The following is a 16,107-nucleotide window of genomic DNA, read 5'->3' as shown; positions in this document are numbered from 1 at the left end:
CGTGATATTTTCATCGCATTGTGCGTGAGTCCCGTGCGTAGACCACCGCTGTGCAGCCGTAACCAACGGCACGCCTGCCCTCGGCGGTTCCTCTGCGCCCACAATGCGAGGTAATTTGCATTCAATTACGGGCTTGCATGCCGACACCATGTGTGTCGGCTTCTTTCTTTCGCGGTGGTCCACTGCTGAGCACACAAGACACGTACTCGGATCAAAATAGGCCACCCGTCTAGTAGTCTGTGTTGGTTATGTCGTCGGCAGTATTATCCTGGACCGGTCCTAACAGAAACAAAAAATGAATAGACGTGATGGTATGTGCAGAGTGGAAGTGTGCCCCTAATTCTACGTCTTGCAAAGAGCCACATGCACGCGAGCGTTCTAACACATACTTATCAAATTGTAAGCACCATGCGAGGTACTCATCACATTACCCATCATGATGTATCTCACCGCAGGCAAGGCTGACCTCGGTTTATGGTGAACTAAAAAGCAAGGGCTTTGCGAAACAATGTAGGAAAGGTGTTAATGTTTGGTGCCACTTGCTGACTCATGACGATGCGTCGCAACTTCGAGATCACGCTTCCCAGAGAAATGATAGCGGTCACAGTTTTAACTTATTTTTATTTATTGATCTATTCTAAGGGGCCCGCTAACAGCTTTAGGCCTTTCACAGTGGTACACTCAGAGCAGTGAAAGAAAAAGAACAATGAAAGGAAGAAGAAAGAAATAACAAATGAGCAACGAAAGCGATGAAGACGATGGCAGTGACAATAAGTGAGAGAAATAGTTAGCAGTGGAACTGCGTTGGAGTCCCAATGTGAACTGCAGGTTTACCCTGAAAGAGTTAAAATCCAAAAGAAATATATCAGGAGCATATGGTGCAATGGCGCTATACGTAAATATCGTTCGCACAATGGCGCTTACTTTGAAAAGTGGCGCTTCCAACGTCCGGCTTCGTCGCACGGATCGTCCAGGTACTCGACGCTTGATCGAAAACGCTATGTGCATGCAGTCAAAGCGTCCATCTGAACACTTGAAGAAGGGAAGACAAGGTCCTGCAACTGCCGTTTAGTCTCCAAGTTGGTATTTCATAAATGCAGAGAAGCTCGGCGTCAGCCCCTATCTACAGCGTGCAGGAGAAGCCCGACGAATCCTCGAGCAACGTTTTTAAGACCAGCAACGAAGCGACTCCCGACGCTACAGTATGCGATGACGCGAAACGGAATTTTATTCATTTATTTATTGCTCAAATGCACCTGGGTAGGGGTTTTACATTACGGGTGGGCGGCTTCACAGTAGAAGATGTTAGTTTGCTGTTCTGAAGTGCGCCGTACTGGAGTGGTGCACTGGTTCTTTAGGCAAATCATTCAAGTCTTTCGCTGTATGTGGAAAAAACGAGTGAAGATGCTGCGATGTGCGCGCATCTGGGGGGTATACTGATTTGGATGACAGGTCCGGAATAAATGACGGCGAGCTAGCGATATGACGTTGTTAGCAATTGGGACATGATAGAACTTATGATAAAGAATGAGCCTCGCTGTTTTGCGTCTTGTTTCCAGTTGGGGAAGGTTCTCGTAAGATGTTAGCACAGTGACACTAGTATTGAACGATAGTCGCGAAAAACGAAATCGGCTGCCCGGTTTCGGGCAGATTGAAAGGTGTTAGAAAGATTAGTCTGCTGAAGGTCCCAAACTGAGCATGCATGTTAAAGCTTCAGCCTTATAAGAGATCTGTAGGCATGGTTTTTAACGAAACGGGTGGTAAATTTCAAATTTCGCCGCAGGAAGCCGAGGGTGCGGTTAGCCGAGTAAGTTATTTTATTCATGTGCGACGACCACGGAAGATTTTGTGTAAAAGTAAATTCAAGATAATTAGAAGATGTCACAGAGGATATTACACAGTTACTAAAAAAATAGGTGCGTTTCAAGTAAGATTGGCGGGCGGTGCAAAGAGAGTAGTGATGTTTTATTCACATATATAGACACTAAACCAAGTTTCACACCATTTTTGTACTGTTTCTAAGTCTCGTTCTAAACTGAGAACATCTGAGCTATTGTTAATGAGTCGATAAATAACGCAATCACCAGCAAATACACGTATGTTAAAAGAAATATCATTAGGAAGAACATTAATGTAAATTAAGAAAGGTAGGCGGCCCAGGACGGAACCTCGAGGTACACCAGAAATCACAAGAGACAAAGGTGAGGAGTGGTTATTTGCAAAAACGAACTATCTACTGCCAATAAAAAAACTACGTCACCAATTATGGACCAAAGGATTAGGGTTTAGCCGTGAAAGATCTAAAAAAAAGTCTGTTATGAGGTACTCTATCAAAAGCTTTCTCGAAGTCTAAAAACAGTCAGTCTACAGGTATGTAGATTCAAGCTAGGTGACTGCGTATGGGTATGGACACCATGTGGACACTAGTGGAAACCATGCTTACGACATGGTTCAGAATGTCACAAAACTTAGAGGTAGCGGTTAACAACACAAACATTTGCTGGAATCAAAGCAAAACCATAGCAGGAGCTGAGAGCACGCGTGGCTTAACGGTAACACAGAAGAATAAGAAGCTGCAAGAATTGTTGTTCTACAAAATGTTTTCAATTTTCCGCATATTCTTAAAATTACAGATGCTGAATACGATGTGCAGTGGCTTCCTTGGCACTCGTTCTCACCTCAAGAGGTGGCAAGATGGCTGCTCAGATAAAAAAAAGGATGATTGTGGCGTCAAACATGAACAAAAATTTGAAGATGTAGAGTTCTCTGTACCAATTTCCATTACGTAAATAAGGACCTGCCTGAATGAATTACTCCACGAGCAAAGGTATGCACGCCAGCCTATTGCAAACCCTGGAAACTTAACATCACATTGTTAAAGGCGCCAGTGCATGAGCAGCTTTGTAAAGTGTAATAATTGTAAAACCTAAGGGAAAATAGCAAAGCCTTTACAATGACTCAACAAAGGCAAGGCAGATGAGTAAGCCTTTCAGTAGCAGAAGTCGTTTATAAGCGAGAGAAATTGGACTAACTTCAGCAAGTTTTAAAACTGAAGAAAGATTTCTGTTATTTTATTCTTTCACTCTGCTTATAGCAGCATGCATAAGTATTCTGAATGGAACATGATAAACAGCTATTAACTGCGGGTTGTCCGGTGTATTTTGTGTGTGCTTATATGCACGCAGCCAGTCCCAAGTATTCAGTGTTTAAAATTGACATTATTTTTTCGCTCCGCTCAGTAACCATGAGTTTTCAATGCCCTCTGTGGAGTGCGACTGCAAGCAATATTTCTGTTGGAGTCTTCATTGGAGACATGGCCCTGGTGCCTGCCATGTATAGCAGACACGAATCAACGGTTCCTTCCATGTGACACTCTTTGTTGCCTTGAGGTCACTATCCATGTGATGATTGAGCGTTTAATATCTTTTTGAGCTTAAGTACCATGTATGTTTTGTTAAGGCAATAAAATGCTTAAATCTTAAATTGAAGCCATTTCTTGGTTTTCTTTTGCACTGAGAACAGTGCCGGCATTGAAAGCCAACCACATTGGTGCAGTTTATCTCTTTAGTGTGAATTTAATTTGAAAATCTCCTATGATTGCATTTAATTAACACAGTGAGCCTTCCCAAAGCATTCATCTCACAGCAGGCATTGTATAGATATGAGCGATGGGAACTCAGTTTGGAGATAGTATAGATGTCTTGCACGCTTGGGAGAAAAATGTTTGTTGTTAGGGTGTAGAGGAAAGTTGATCATACGCCGTCTTCTGCCTCTTGACTGAGATGACACAGTAGTTTCTTCTGCACTACTGATAGGCAAAATTTTCTTCCAAACGTAACTGCTGTGTTATCGCATGCATCAATTGCATGCATCAAGACCTTTGCTCAGAGCAAATGAGCTTTTAACCCGCAGACAACAGGCTCAAAGTCAGGCAAGAGAGGCAGAAGACAGCACAGCAAGCAGTTTTCTGACACACCTTAAAGGGGTGGAGACACCAAATTTATGGTTAGCGCGTTCTTTGTTTCAAACGTTTCTTATGGCTCCAGGAAGCATGATACACACTCAAAGATTCATATATTCACAGGAAATAATTTATTATCGTATTTTTAGTTGAACGATTTTCGGTTTCGGTTTCGGAACGCCGAGTTGTACAGTGACGTCACAGACCGGGAAGATCAACTACTTCGCCTGGTCACGTGGACCCACAAAAGTTGTGACGTACCTACTGCTGCATCGTCTGCTTTCTCACACACGTGCTGACCAGCGCATGGATAACAACGGCATGGCTAGTCCCAGCAGCTCGGATTCCGACGGATCTGATTCCAATGAGGACATCAACTTTTTTTTTGACGGCAGCAGCGAGGACGACGATGAACGCGGCTCCGTTGAGAACCCTGATAATCATTTTAGATTTGATCCTCTTGCCAGCGACGACGACGAACAGAATGCCGCGCCGCAGGCCGTCAATGAAGTTCACCGGAGGGGCAACATCGACTGGTAAGTGGCGATGATTAACGTTCTCGAAAATAATGCTATGCCAACGCAGGCATCGTATTGATCATGACAGCTAGGGTTTCCACTGCAGTAATACATTGTAGTTTGTCCTTTCTCTCGTTGCGCTGTTAGCGCCTGACGTGCGCCTGACGTGCTATGCGCTTTTACGCTTATCTTGCACTTACGCAGCCAGAACTTATGACCAAAACATAAATTATTTTCGTCGGCCGCGAGCGATCAAAGCAACGCAACCTTTCGGCAATGTTTACTTCCGAGCGTGTACACAGGCGGGTGGTAGGGCGCATGCACGTGGGTTTTATTCCGAAGTTTTCTGGCTGTGTGACATGGTATACTACGAGGTACAGTGATATGTATATTTATTGCAGGTGCACCTGTGGTCGCTGTAGGCCTATGGAGACTGAACACGAGTCCATATGCTGTACAGAAGTCCCTAAGGTGGCCGCCCAAGTGCCTGAGGGGGCCAAGTGTATAACGAATCACCCCGGGTTTGAACCTATATGCCTCAACCTTCACGCTCTGGCGGTGGCTTACTATGCCTTGAGAGAAGACAGGCCTTCTCTTGTCGATGCCCCCGATATCCACACGTACGTATGAGGACTTATTTACGATCAGGGTGCCTGTGAAATGTGACGTGCGGCACGACTAATTAGCGAGTTTTAACACCGATAGAGAAGAAAGCCATTTCATGAAAAAACTGAAAATTTAGCCGGTGTCTAAAAACCTCTGGCACCGCCGTACGGTAGACACGGTAGCTGGCAACGGTAATGCGTTGCCGTGCGGCTGTCCCCGGCTGCGCTAAAGCTCTCCGTTATCACGGGCGCGTGCATATTTCCGCGCGCGCTCTAGAAACACAGTAGTAGTAGTAGTGAAACTCTACTGCATTAAAAATGCAGCAGTTAGCTTATATGAGTCTGCATTTACCTATTGTTTTGTGCAATCCAGAGCGCCATGCAGTGCCATTAGATTCCTGCATGTACACACGTGCTCTCTACATATAGACTAAATGCGCCATTCACGAGATAAGTGCGTCGAGTCGAATCATGTGCATATTCACCGTCCGAGATTTTGTGTGTATATCCGAGAGTATACATTTGGTATCAGCAACAATTATGCTATCAATTTTCTGTTACCTACTGTTCAGAAGAAATAGCAGCTGTTAGCATTTGTCATTGACATGAGGCACTTGTAAAGTGGTACCAGCCTAGTACCAAATTTTTGCTAATTCATTCTTTTTCATTCCTTTAGCAGGTACAGGTACACTGCGTACAGGCAGTTTGTACGCTGGATGTGGGTCTGGCTCGGCCGAAAAAATCGCAAAGTGCTCCCCAGCTGTGTCGTCAGCGAGATAAGGAACGCCTTTCCTGCCGCTCGCTATGCTGGGTTTAAGTACCCCGAGTAGTTGTGTAACACATGGAAGAAGAGAGCATGTTTGGGCGTGTTGGTGGTTCACACTTCAAAAGGAAATAATAGTGCACTATTCAAAACAGGACGAACGAGAAGAAACGGCCATGCACTAACATTCAACTCAGGATTCGATAAATTCTGAGTTGAATGTTAGCGCTAGTCCATTTCTTCTCGTTCATCCTGCCTTCCTTTGTGCACTATTATTTCCTTTTTGAGGTGTGCAATGATCGACTGGCCTGAAAAAAATAATGGTCATAAAAACTGTAGTGCTTTATTCATATGCACGACAATCAGCTTCAACTCAGTATACAGAAGAAAAAAGGTAGCCAAAAAAAGCCCTTGAGGTGGGAGTAGGAACGGTACACATTTCGGCAAGTTGCTTACATGTTTTGCACAGATTGTTGAAAGGTGATAGGGATACTGAGTTCCACGTTACATTTCTACAAGCTGTGGATTGACCAGTGGTGAAGAAAAATGGAGGTGTGCGATCAGCATGTTCGAGGTTATCTGCTGTATGAGACTTTGACACGCACTTTTAAGAAGCCTTTCAATAATGCCATGCCTTTAGATACATTGTTGTGAATTAATGCATTGCCAGGCATTTGTTACATAAGCTCAGAGAGCTGTTGCACCCTGCTGCAGCTAGGCACATAGGCTGCATGGTAAGGTCTTGAAGGCAGCCATAGAAAATAACAGCAGCCATACATGTGGCCACATAGCCGTACATTTCCAGGTTTATGATGAAATAATTCCAACTCATACACTCGGAAGTTGAGACAGAGGTTATCCCACACACTGTCAAACAGCAACGCGTGACAGCAACCTGTGCTCTTGCCGCATTGCAATGCATCCACAACCAGGAAGTTGAGACGGAGGTTTTCCGACACACTGTGAAACAGCAACGTGTGACAGCAACTGTTTGTCATTGCTCTTGCTGCATTGCAATGCATCCACATTGCTGATTTGGTGCTCGCAAATAACAAAAAATGGGCTCCATGCAACACGTCCAAGCATGCCTGATACTGATTGTCCCACAACTTTTATGCTCCGTTTTACACATAGCAGACAACACTGCGGAGGCCGCGGAAGCAGTGCATCCACTAAACCACATTACTCCGCCATGTATCATTTGTCGATCTAGAAACTGGTGAGTGTATGGATAAAAACTGCTATCAAAAGATGTGGTAGCATTGAAATCACCGTCAAAGCTACGAGGCACTCAGTGTCTGGGCCCTCTGGCTGTAACTTAACTGTGTGTGGACTACTTTATGTGCGCGAACTTAGTAGAAGCCGTTTACCCTACTGTAAGGAGATAGCGCCACCCAGCGTCGTTTGTGAGGAGAAGACGAAGAAACACGAGGAGCGCGTGCGGAGGGGTACGCCGGGCCAGGTGGAAGAGGATTACGTGGCAGAGAAGAGCACGGTGGGCGACGGACGTGGACGAGTTCTGCTGGCTCCCCGAGCTCCGGGCTTGGGCCTCAGCCGCAATGGGACCCGGGTAGAAGTTCCGTAAGCGGAGGTGGTGATTTCTTCACCATACTTCTCGGGTAAGGCCATCGCGCGGTGCTTGTCTACACCCCTGTACGACATCATAATAGGCAATGTCCCTGGCGCTAAACCTCCATTCTCGGTCGACCCGCCAGTTCTAACTGATCAGGCAGTTTCCCTTGCCATGACGAGTTCGGTCGATGTTCCTTCCCTTACGGTGACAGCAAAGGTTTCAGAGAGTAGTAAAAGCCCCACTCTGAACACACTCCACTTGTCACGGCCGGAGTTTCGCCTCAAACAGGAAGAAGACCCGACCTTAGAGGTGTGTCGCAGGAAGTTGGGGCAAATATTTCGTGGCAAGGGACAGACCGCCCACTCTTTTGGTACAGATGACTGAGTTCTTTTCCGAACATACCAAGTGTGTCCCGGCCGAGTCGTTGAACAAGCGGTGGTACCGAAGTGCTTACGCACGCAAATCCTCATGTCGGCGCATGACAGCGCATTATCCGGTCATCGAGGGATACACAAAACGATTGCTAAGGTGCTCAGTGAGTTTTATTGGCCCGGTGTACAGGCTGACATTAAAAGTTATGTCAGATCGTGTGATATGCGTCAACGAACTGTGTCGAAGGCAAACGCCGTAGGACGGGAACATTTAAAATCATGGTGGAGACCGAGGTCGGTTTGGAGAAACTGGTTTCACAAAGGAAAACAGAAGTACTAGCTGAAAGAGTTCTCGGGACGGTGAAGTGGTTTGATGTGAAGAATGGAATACGGAAGAATGTAGCCCACACCTGTTCTTGTTGCCATTGTCTTTGTTTGCTCATGTTTACTTTTGAGTGTCGGCTACCTACTTTTTATGCCTTGCGTGTTTCTTCAGCCTCTATGGACGCTTTACTTTACGTTGACTTTTCATATACTCTCTGTGTTGTGTGTGCGATTGTCTGTGTACGCTTCGAACATTGACAACCGTCGTATTGTGTGTGGCGTGTAGTGTGCGCGCTGTGGTGTGGTGTTCTGTGGTGCGATCGTCGAACGCGTCTGGGGTCGCTCTCCTGAAGTTGAGTTTTTTCCCTTGGAAAAAACTTCCGAAGAGGGGTCCTTCTGTAAGGAGATAGCGCCACCCAGCGTCGGTTGTGGGGCAGAAGACGAAGAAGCACGAGGAGCGCGTGCGGAGGGGAACGCCGGGACAGGTAGAAGAGGATTACGTGGCAGAGAAGAGAAGAGCGCGGTGGGCGACGGACGTGGACGAGTTCTGCTGGCTGCCCGAGTTCCGGGCTTGGGCCTCAGCCGCAGACGTCCGGGCCACCAGACCCGGACATCCATCGTCGAGAGCCTCAACCACCAGGCCCAGGCGCCACTCTTCTCCGTCCATCCGTCAGCTGCTCCACACAGGCCGCCTCTGGCGCCTACGTGGCCTTTCCGGGATACCAGACCTGGGAACCGTGCTGGGAGCCCGCTGACGCTGCAGTAGCGCTGAAGGCCAATGGGGAAACGCCCGCAACAGTGCATCGACACTGGAACGCCCAGAGACTGCCTGACTGCCCGACACCCAGCCAGTCCTCCCCGCTCGATGCTCGCATGAGAGACAAGTAGTGTGCCTTTCCTTTTTGACTTTCTTTTTCCTGTATTTGTCGCAAGGATTTTGTTCTGTTCCCCCCGTGTGTGCGACCCAGTTGATCGTGCCAGTCCTGATACACCCAGGGATAGGAGCGGTGAATTTTTGTCTGTTGTTTCGCACTGGCCTGCCTGGCCCTGCCATGCTCATTCGCCTTGTCCGCCGCCACGACCACAGCGTCTTCGCACAGAGGCCGGCCACCGAACCGCGTCAAGGTCCAAGTCTTCTACCGTGTGTTGTTGCGTTGCTCTCTTGTTTCTTTCCTTTTTTGTTCACGCCCATACTGAAATTGGTTTCCTTTCCTATAAAAGCCACCTCGTTTATTGCTTATACCTTTAGTGTTTGTGTTAAATACAACCTGCAATCTCACACAATCCTCACACCTACCAACCACGTATCATACCGCCACATGCAAGTTTACTTCTCGAAGCCTTGATGAGTCGCAGGATGAAAATGTGGCCAGTCACGGCACCTTAGGCTTCTCGCAACGATATACAAGGTGTGTCCGGAAAGTAATGCAAGTATTTTTTTCTAGCTCTGCTATCAGCCCTACTGCGCTCGGATTGGTTGGGTTAGGCGGGGGGACTTTCAACTTTTCATCACTGCGCAGTCTGCCCCAAGCTCTGGGAGTGTCAGGATCGCTGATTCCATGTACCTACTGATAGTGCTGTGTCACGACATGCGATGGCATCTGCACGCGAACACAAATCCCCTTGCCCCAAGAAGGCAAGAATGAGAAGTCGAAAACGAAAACAATACTAATTGTCTTTTTGGACGCCAAGGGTGTGGTTCACAAAGAATTTGTACCCTGAGGACAAACAGTCAAAGCGCTCTACTGCGTGCGTGTGCTTGAGAGACTGAGAAAAAGGGTCCTGCAAGCGCAAAGGGAGATCGCTGATACATGGCAGTTGCATCCCAACAACACTCCCAGCCACACTACTCTGCGCGTATGGGAGTTCCTGGGCAAGCACAACTTGGCGATGCTGCCCCAGCCCCCCTATAGTCCTGACCTTGCTCCAGTAGACTTTTCCTGTTGCTGAGACTCAATAGTGCCCTGAAAGGAGTCCGTTTTGGCAACATTGAAGCGATCCAAACCACTGTGACAAAGGCTCTAAACGAGGTTCCTGTCGACGCCTTCCAGGATGCGTGCAGTGCATGGCAGATTTGCAAGCAAAAATGTATAGATGCCAAAGGGAACTTTCCAGAATTTTAAACATTTGTAACAATATCTTCAATAAATATTTTTCTACAGATAAAATTGCATTACTTTCCGGACATACCCTGTATGCTTGTGTTCACTTAGGTTGTATGGCAGATTACTTTTTAAGCACGGACTTAGCCTGTGTGAACAGGCACACTAGCTTTGGCAGTGTTGCCTGCTATGTATGAAATAGAGTATACACACAAGCAAGAACTCCATATACCTTCATCACTGGTTTAACTGTGAGGATGTAACAAATGCTTTGGCTAGACAATATTCCAACACACACCCCAACTGCTTTTCAGGCAATTATTTCCAAACTGGTGTTGACTTCTGGAATAAAATAGCAAGACTTTTCTTGGTCACCCCATACAACAACAAAAAAAGGGCACTGTGACATGGCACTTGCTTGAAGCTCAAAGCGTGACATGAAGTGCAGCCAGTCTTCCTCAGCAAAATAACAATAATAGCCATCTCAAACACTAATCCGACAAGAGTAGAACTAAACAATAATCTTGGTATACCAGCCATAACATGCTGACATAAGCAAAGGAACAGAAAGGCAACGGAACAGTTCTTGGGGTCTCAATCTTGTCACAGCAACATCAATGTAACAGCAGAATAGACCACTCATTTTCCCCCACAGTAACAAGTTGTGCCAACTCCTGACGCAAACAAACATCTGTAACATTAAATACTGACTGATAGCTCGATACCCCTTGGCAGCAATGCACAAAACAAAAAATGACAAAGCAAATAGTGACATAGGCACAAACTATGAGGCTGATAAAAAGCAAGCAACAAGAGCTTGCATGTGTGCCATATACAGCAGGACATGTTGCACAGCAAGTAGCTTTGTAGCATCCAAGCTAGTGGTTGTGCAAAAGACATTCACAAGAGGGACAACCAGGACTAACACCTGCCCCATCTGTCCAGCTGGATGTCATTTTTTTTTTTCTGCAGAGCCCTTAACTCTCATGTCACATTCAACCTCTTCGCATTTCCTGCCAAGGTCACACCAGAAGACCACAGCTTGATAAAATCGCTGGTGGGTGATGGATGATTTTAGTAGTATAGCATATGTTCAAGAAGTACTGGGACTACATTGCACTTGGATACAATATTCTTAAAAATTCTCCCAAAAGTTTGTCACGCACCGAACACCTCCCTATCTTGCACTTTTGCAAGGTTTCGACAGCATCACTGCTTTCTTGAGCAGCCACCTTGTCCATCTGCTGCATATGGCACGACACCTTTCGTCATAGTCATGCCTGTGCCCTCCATCCTCAGTGTGCATAAGAATACTCGTTCCGTGGGCGCATTATAGGAGTGGAGAGCCGCTGCAGCAGCACAGTGGCTATGGCGCTTGGCTGCTGACCCAAAAGATGCGGGTTCAATCCTGGATGCAGCGGTCGCATTTCAATGGAGGCGTAATTCTAGAGGCCCGTGTGCTGTGCGATGTCAGTGCACGTTAAAGAACCCCAGGTGGTCGAAATTTCCGGAGCCCTTCGCTACGGCGTCCCTCATAGCCTGAGGCGCTTTGGGACCCATAAACCAAACCATTATAGGAGTTGAAAAACATCACCACCCACAGTGTCCTGGTTTCCTGGATGAAACTGTCGCGTCAACCAATATGAGGCTGGGCAAACATCGGCTGATTTATTGGCAGTAGTGCCAAGGTTCAATGAGCGAGGAGGGGGTCCAACCAGGACGCTACTCCACAGGATACTACTCCAACCAGTGAGTAGTATCCAGTTGTGCTTTGAGGGCTGTCTTTAGCAAATGGCGGAACTTTTCAATCAAGCCGTTGGCGATAGGATGGTAAGCAGTAGTGTGAATTTGAGACGTTCCGAGTAGATCCATGAGATTCTTGAAAAGGGAAGACTCAAATTGGAGGCCACGGTCAGCGGTGACAGTCTAGGGAACCCCGTATCATGACACCCAGCCGGCGACGAATGTTCTGGCGATGGTGCCACAGGTGGAATCGGGGAGAGGGAAAGCTTCAGGCCAGCGAGTGAAACGGTCAATGCACGTAAGCAGATAGGAATATCCAGTAGAAGGTGGCCGAGGGCTCAAGATATCGATGTGGCCACTGTCGAAACGTGCTGTCGTGTGTCACTGTGCTTTAGACTGTTGACGTGCTAGGCAAGTACGGGCCCAGGAGCGCATGTCTTTGTTGATGCCAGGCATAATGCATTGCATAATGAGATGCTGCGTGGCACGAAATCCAGGATGGGAGAGGCTGTGTAGGGCTTTGAAAACAAGGTGACGAAACGCAAAGGGGCCAACAGGCGGGGAGTGCCTGTCGCTGTGTCACAAATGATGGGCACGGGGCACGAAGGGAGGAGAACTTCACGAAGAGCCAATCAGCTGGGGCCCTTGAGAAGGTCCTTAATTTCCGCATCCTGGTGCTGTGCTGTGGTGAGAGCGGCAAAGTCGAGGTTGGCTGACGAGGTGGCAGAAGTGAGGGAAGCAGTGACAGTGCATCAGCCGGGGCGTTGTCAAGGCCTTGCACATGTCTGATGTCTGTCGTGAATTCCGTCACGTACAAGAAATGGCGGATTTCACGTGGCGAAAATTTACTGCTCTCCGACTTGGTGGCAAAAGTGAGTGGCTTATGGTTGGTGACAATGTGGAACTGCCGACCTTCAAGGAAGTGCTTGAAATGCCGAACGGACATGCAGATGGCTAAAAGCTCACAGCCAAATGTACTCTAGCACCTTTCAGCAGGGGAAAACTTCCGGGAGAGAAAGGATAGAGGGCTCCAGGCACCATCCACGAGCTGGTGAAGTACAACTTGAACGCCGGTGTCCAACGCCAATGTCTGTCACTCCAACGCCGGTGTCGGTCATGAGGTGTAGGGGTGCATCAGGACGAGGATGGGCCAGGAGGGTGACACTGGATAGCTTCACTTTGGCAACTTCAAAAGACTCTAGAGCGGCGGAAGACCACATAAGTTGTGCAGACTTGGCTTTCTTGCCTTGAAGCATGCCTATCAATTGTTTGAGGAGGGCTGCACAGTGAGGGATAAATGGGCGATAAAAACTGATACGACCAAGAAATTCACGGAGTTTGTGAATTGAAGTAGGCTGCGGCAATTCTTGAATGGCCTTGACTTTGGATGGAAGAAGACGGATACTCGAATGGTGAACGCGGTGGCCGAGGAAGTCGAGCTCCAAACTGCCAAAGCCACACTTGGCTCTGTTGATGATGAGGCCATATTTAGAAAGACGCTGGAAAAGCTGCCAGAGGTGTTGCAAGTGCTGTTCAGCATTGCCGCTGAAGACCAGGAGATCATTGATGTAAGACATGCAGAAGGGAAGACCCCGAATGACGGTGTCCACAAAGCGTTGATATGTTTGTCCTGAGTTACGGAGGCTGAAGGGCATGTGGATATATTCAAAAAGGCCGAAGGGTGTAATGAAGGCAGTTTTGGGTACGTCAGATGGTTCCACAGGGATTTGGTGGTAGGCTTTGACCAGGTAAATTTTAGAGAAAATGGTGGCGCCATACAACAATGCTGTGAAATCCGAGATGTGAGGTATGGGTAACGGTCCGGAACTGTTGCGTTGTTGAGAGCGTGGTAACCACCACATGGCTGCCAGCCCCCGGTGATTTCTTCAGTACCATGTGGAGAGGTGATGCTCAGGGGCTAGGGGAGGGTCGGATAATGCTGAGTTCAAGCATGGGCTCAAACTTGTTGCGGGCAATCTGGAACCGGTCTGGAGCAAGGCGCCGAGGTCAAGCGTGTGCAGGCAGGCCGGTGGTCCCAATGTGGTGCGTGACCTGGTGCTGGACGGGCAGTAAGAAGTAGGATGGGCAGAGCAGGGATGGGTATTTGTCCAGGATGGTCTCAAAGGCCGACTGGGGTATGCTGGGCATAGAGGCAAGCGGTCCTCGAAGATAGAGGTCCTGAACAGTGAGGTTCGTCATGACGTCCACGAGACGCTTGCAGTGCATGTTGACCAGCACATTGTAGTGGCACAGGAAATGAGCTCATAGGATTGAATAGCACACGTCCGCAACCAGGAAAACTCACCAAAATACACGTCGGAGGCCCAAATTTAGTGCGAGGGCATGTCCTTCATACACAGCGGTGGGGTGAGATTGGCAGCTTGGAGCTGTGGGCCAGAATGGTGGAGGGTGACGATGTAAGGGTGCGGGGCAAAACGCTCACCTCTGCCCCGGTGTCCACAAGAAATTGGAGGCTAGAAGTGTGGTCACGAATGAAGGATAAGCAGGTAGCCTCCGTGCCGACACCACTCGCCGCTTCTAGTGGTCGATGATCGCCCGATGTTCATTCAGGTAGTCCATTCCCAAAATCACGTCTCGCGAGCATTTCTGTAGGACCAGGAAGGTTGTAGCATAGGTTTGCCCATTTACTGTAACTCTCGCGGTGCAGCGTCCTGACGGCGTAATAAGGTTACCACCTGCAGTGCGGATCAGCGGGCCATCACAAGTTGTCACTTTCCTGAGTCGGACAGCGAATGGACCGCTCATGACGGAGTAGTCAGCTCCTGTGTCGACCAAAGCAGTAACCGCGTGACCGTCGACCGTAACTTCAAGGTCACTTGTTCGCATTTTTGTGCTACACGTGGTCTTCGGTGTACGATCTCGGCTTCGTCGGGTAGTGAGGCTGCGGTGGGCGTACTCCGACGTTACTTCTATGGGCAGCGGTAAAGACGTCAAGTCTGGCCGCGTCGTCGTCGGTGTTGTCATCGAAGTTGCCGTCGGAGGTGTCGTCGGTGGAGGATCTTTGCCCTTGCGCTTAGAAGCAACCTCACCTCCAGAGGCTGCTTTATTCAGTTTAACCTTCGGGGGCTGTGGGAGCGCCCACGCACCGCCTAACCTCGGTTAGGAGATACAAAGCGCGGTAAAGATGGCGACGGGGAACGTGATAGGCGGCTCGGCGATGAGCATCCTTCCCGACGCAAAAAACTCCTCTATTTCGGCTGGTCGCTGGCCAGGTCGGGGTTGTGGAGCGTCGTAAGAGAACCCTCGGATGCCCAGTCTTCTGTATGGGCAGTGCCGGAGACTGTGACCAGCTTCGCCACAGTGGAAGCATAGTGGACGGCGCTGGTCGGAAGTTCTCCACTCGTCGCATTTCCTCGTCTGTGTGCGGCGCTCGTAGGACGGGCGGGTTGGGGCGAGAGGGCGGCAGTCCAATGCAGCTGGCTGTGAGCGATAGGGGCTTGGGTCCCGTCGTCGAGGTGCAGGATGGCGCACTGCTGCGGTGTAAGTCATGGCTGGGGGCTGCAGAGGCTGCGTGGATGATGGCGTCACTCCCAAGGCCTGCTGAACTTCACCCCGGATGACGTCACTGAGTGAAGTAAGCTGCGGCTGCGTTCCCATTGGCAGCAATCGTCGGAGCTCTTCACGCACAACTTGACGTATAACCTCCCGCAGGTCATTGTTGTTAGCGGTGTCCAGGCAGCTTGCTGACAAAATGCGCTGCTGGCGGTCATACTGGCGGGCTCGGGCATCAAGAGTTTTTTCCATCGTGGATGCCTCTTCTACAAATTCCGCGACGGTTTTCGGTGGGTTCCGGACGAGGCCGGCAAAGAGTTGCTCTTTGACTGCTCGCATAAGAAGCTTTACTTTTTCTTCTTCTTTCGTGTCTGCGTCGGCACGCCGGAAGAGACGCTTCATCTCCTCAGTGTACATTGCAACGGTCTCGTTTGGATGTTCTATGCGAGACTGTAGCAGCTGCTGGGCTCTCTCCTTTCGTACGACGTTCGTGAAGACCTTCAGAAGCTGCTCCTTGAAGGTTTCCCAGTTCGTGAGGCTAGCTTCCTCATTCTCAAACCAGATTCTTGCTGGTCCTTCCAAGGTGAAGAAGACGTACCTAAGTTTCGCAGCATCATCACAGTTGTTGAAGACA

General features: G+C 48.6%; 1 protein-coding gene across 1 annotated transcript; it reads left to right on the top strand.

Annotated features, from left to right (window-relative positions):
- The first annotated feature begins 4,016 nt into the window (after positions 1 to 4,016).
- LOC149347152 (uncharacterized) lies at positions 4,017 to 5,989 on the top strand. Its single transcript, XM_089586901.1, has 2 exons — positions 4,017 to 4,497; positions 4,881 to 5,989. Exons 1-2 carry the CDS (start codon positions 4,268 to 4,270, stop codon positions 5,107 to 5,109), a joined length of 459 nt encoding a protein of 152 aa, XP_089443027.1. The 5' UTR covers positions 4,017 to 4,267; the 3' UTR covers positions 5,110 to 5,989.
- Positions 5,990 to 16,107: the final 10,118 nt, after the last annotated feature.

The sequence above is a fragment of the Amblyomma mixtum genome, chromosome 4 (assembly GCF_055824585.1).
Source record: "Amblyomma mixtum isolate Tamu chromosome 4, ASM5582458v1, whole genome shotgun sequence".
Taxonomy (NCBI): Eukaryota; Metazoa; Arthropoda; class Arachnida; order Ixodida; family Ixodidae; genus Amblyomma; species Amblyomma mixtum.
This window is presented reverse-complemented; position numbering and strand designations above follow the sequence as displayed.

Coding starts and splice junctions, on each gene's coding strand:
- LOC149347152 (XM_089586901.1), top strand. CDS start 4,268: ATGGATAACAACGGCATGGCTAGTCCCAGCAGCTCGGATTCCGACGGA. Junction 4,498..4,880: donor CGGAGGGGCAACATCGACTG/GTAAGTGGCGAT, acceptor TATTTATTGCAG/GTGCACCTGTGGTCGCTGTA.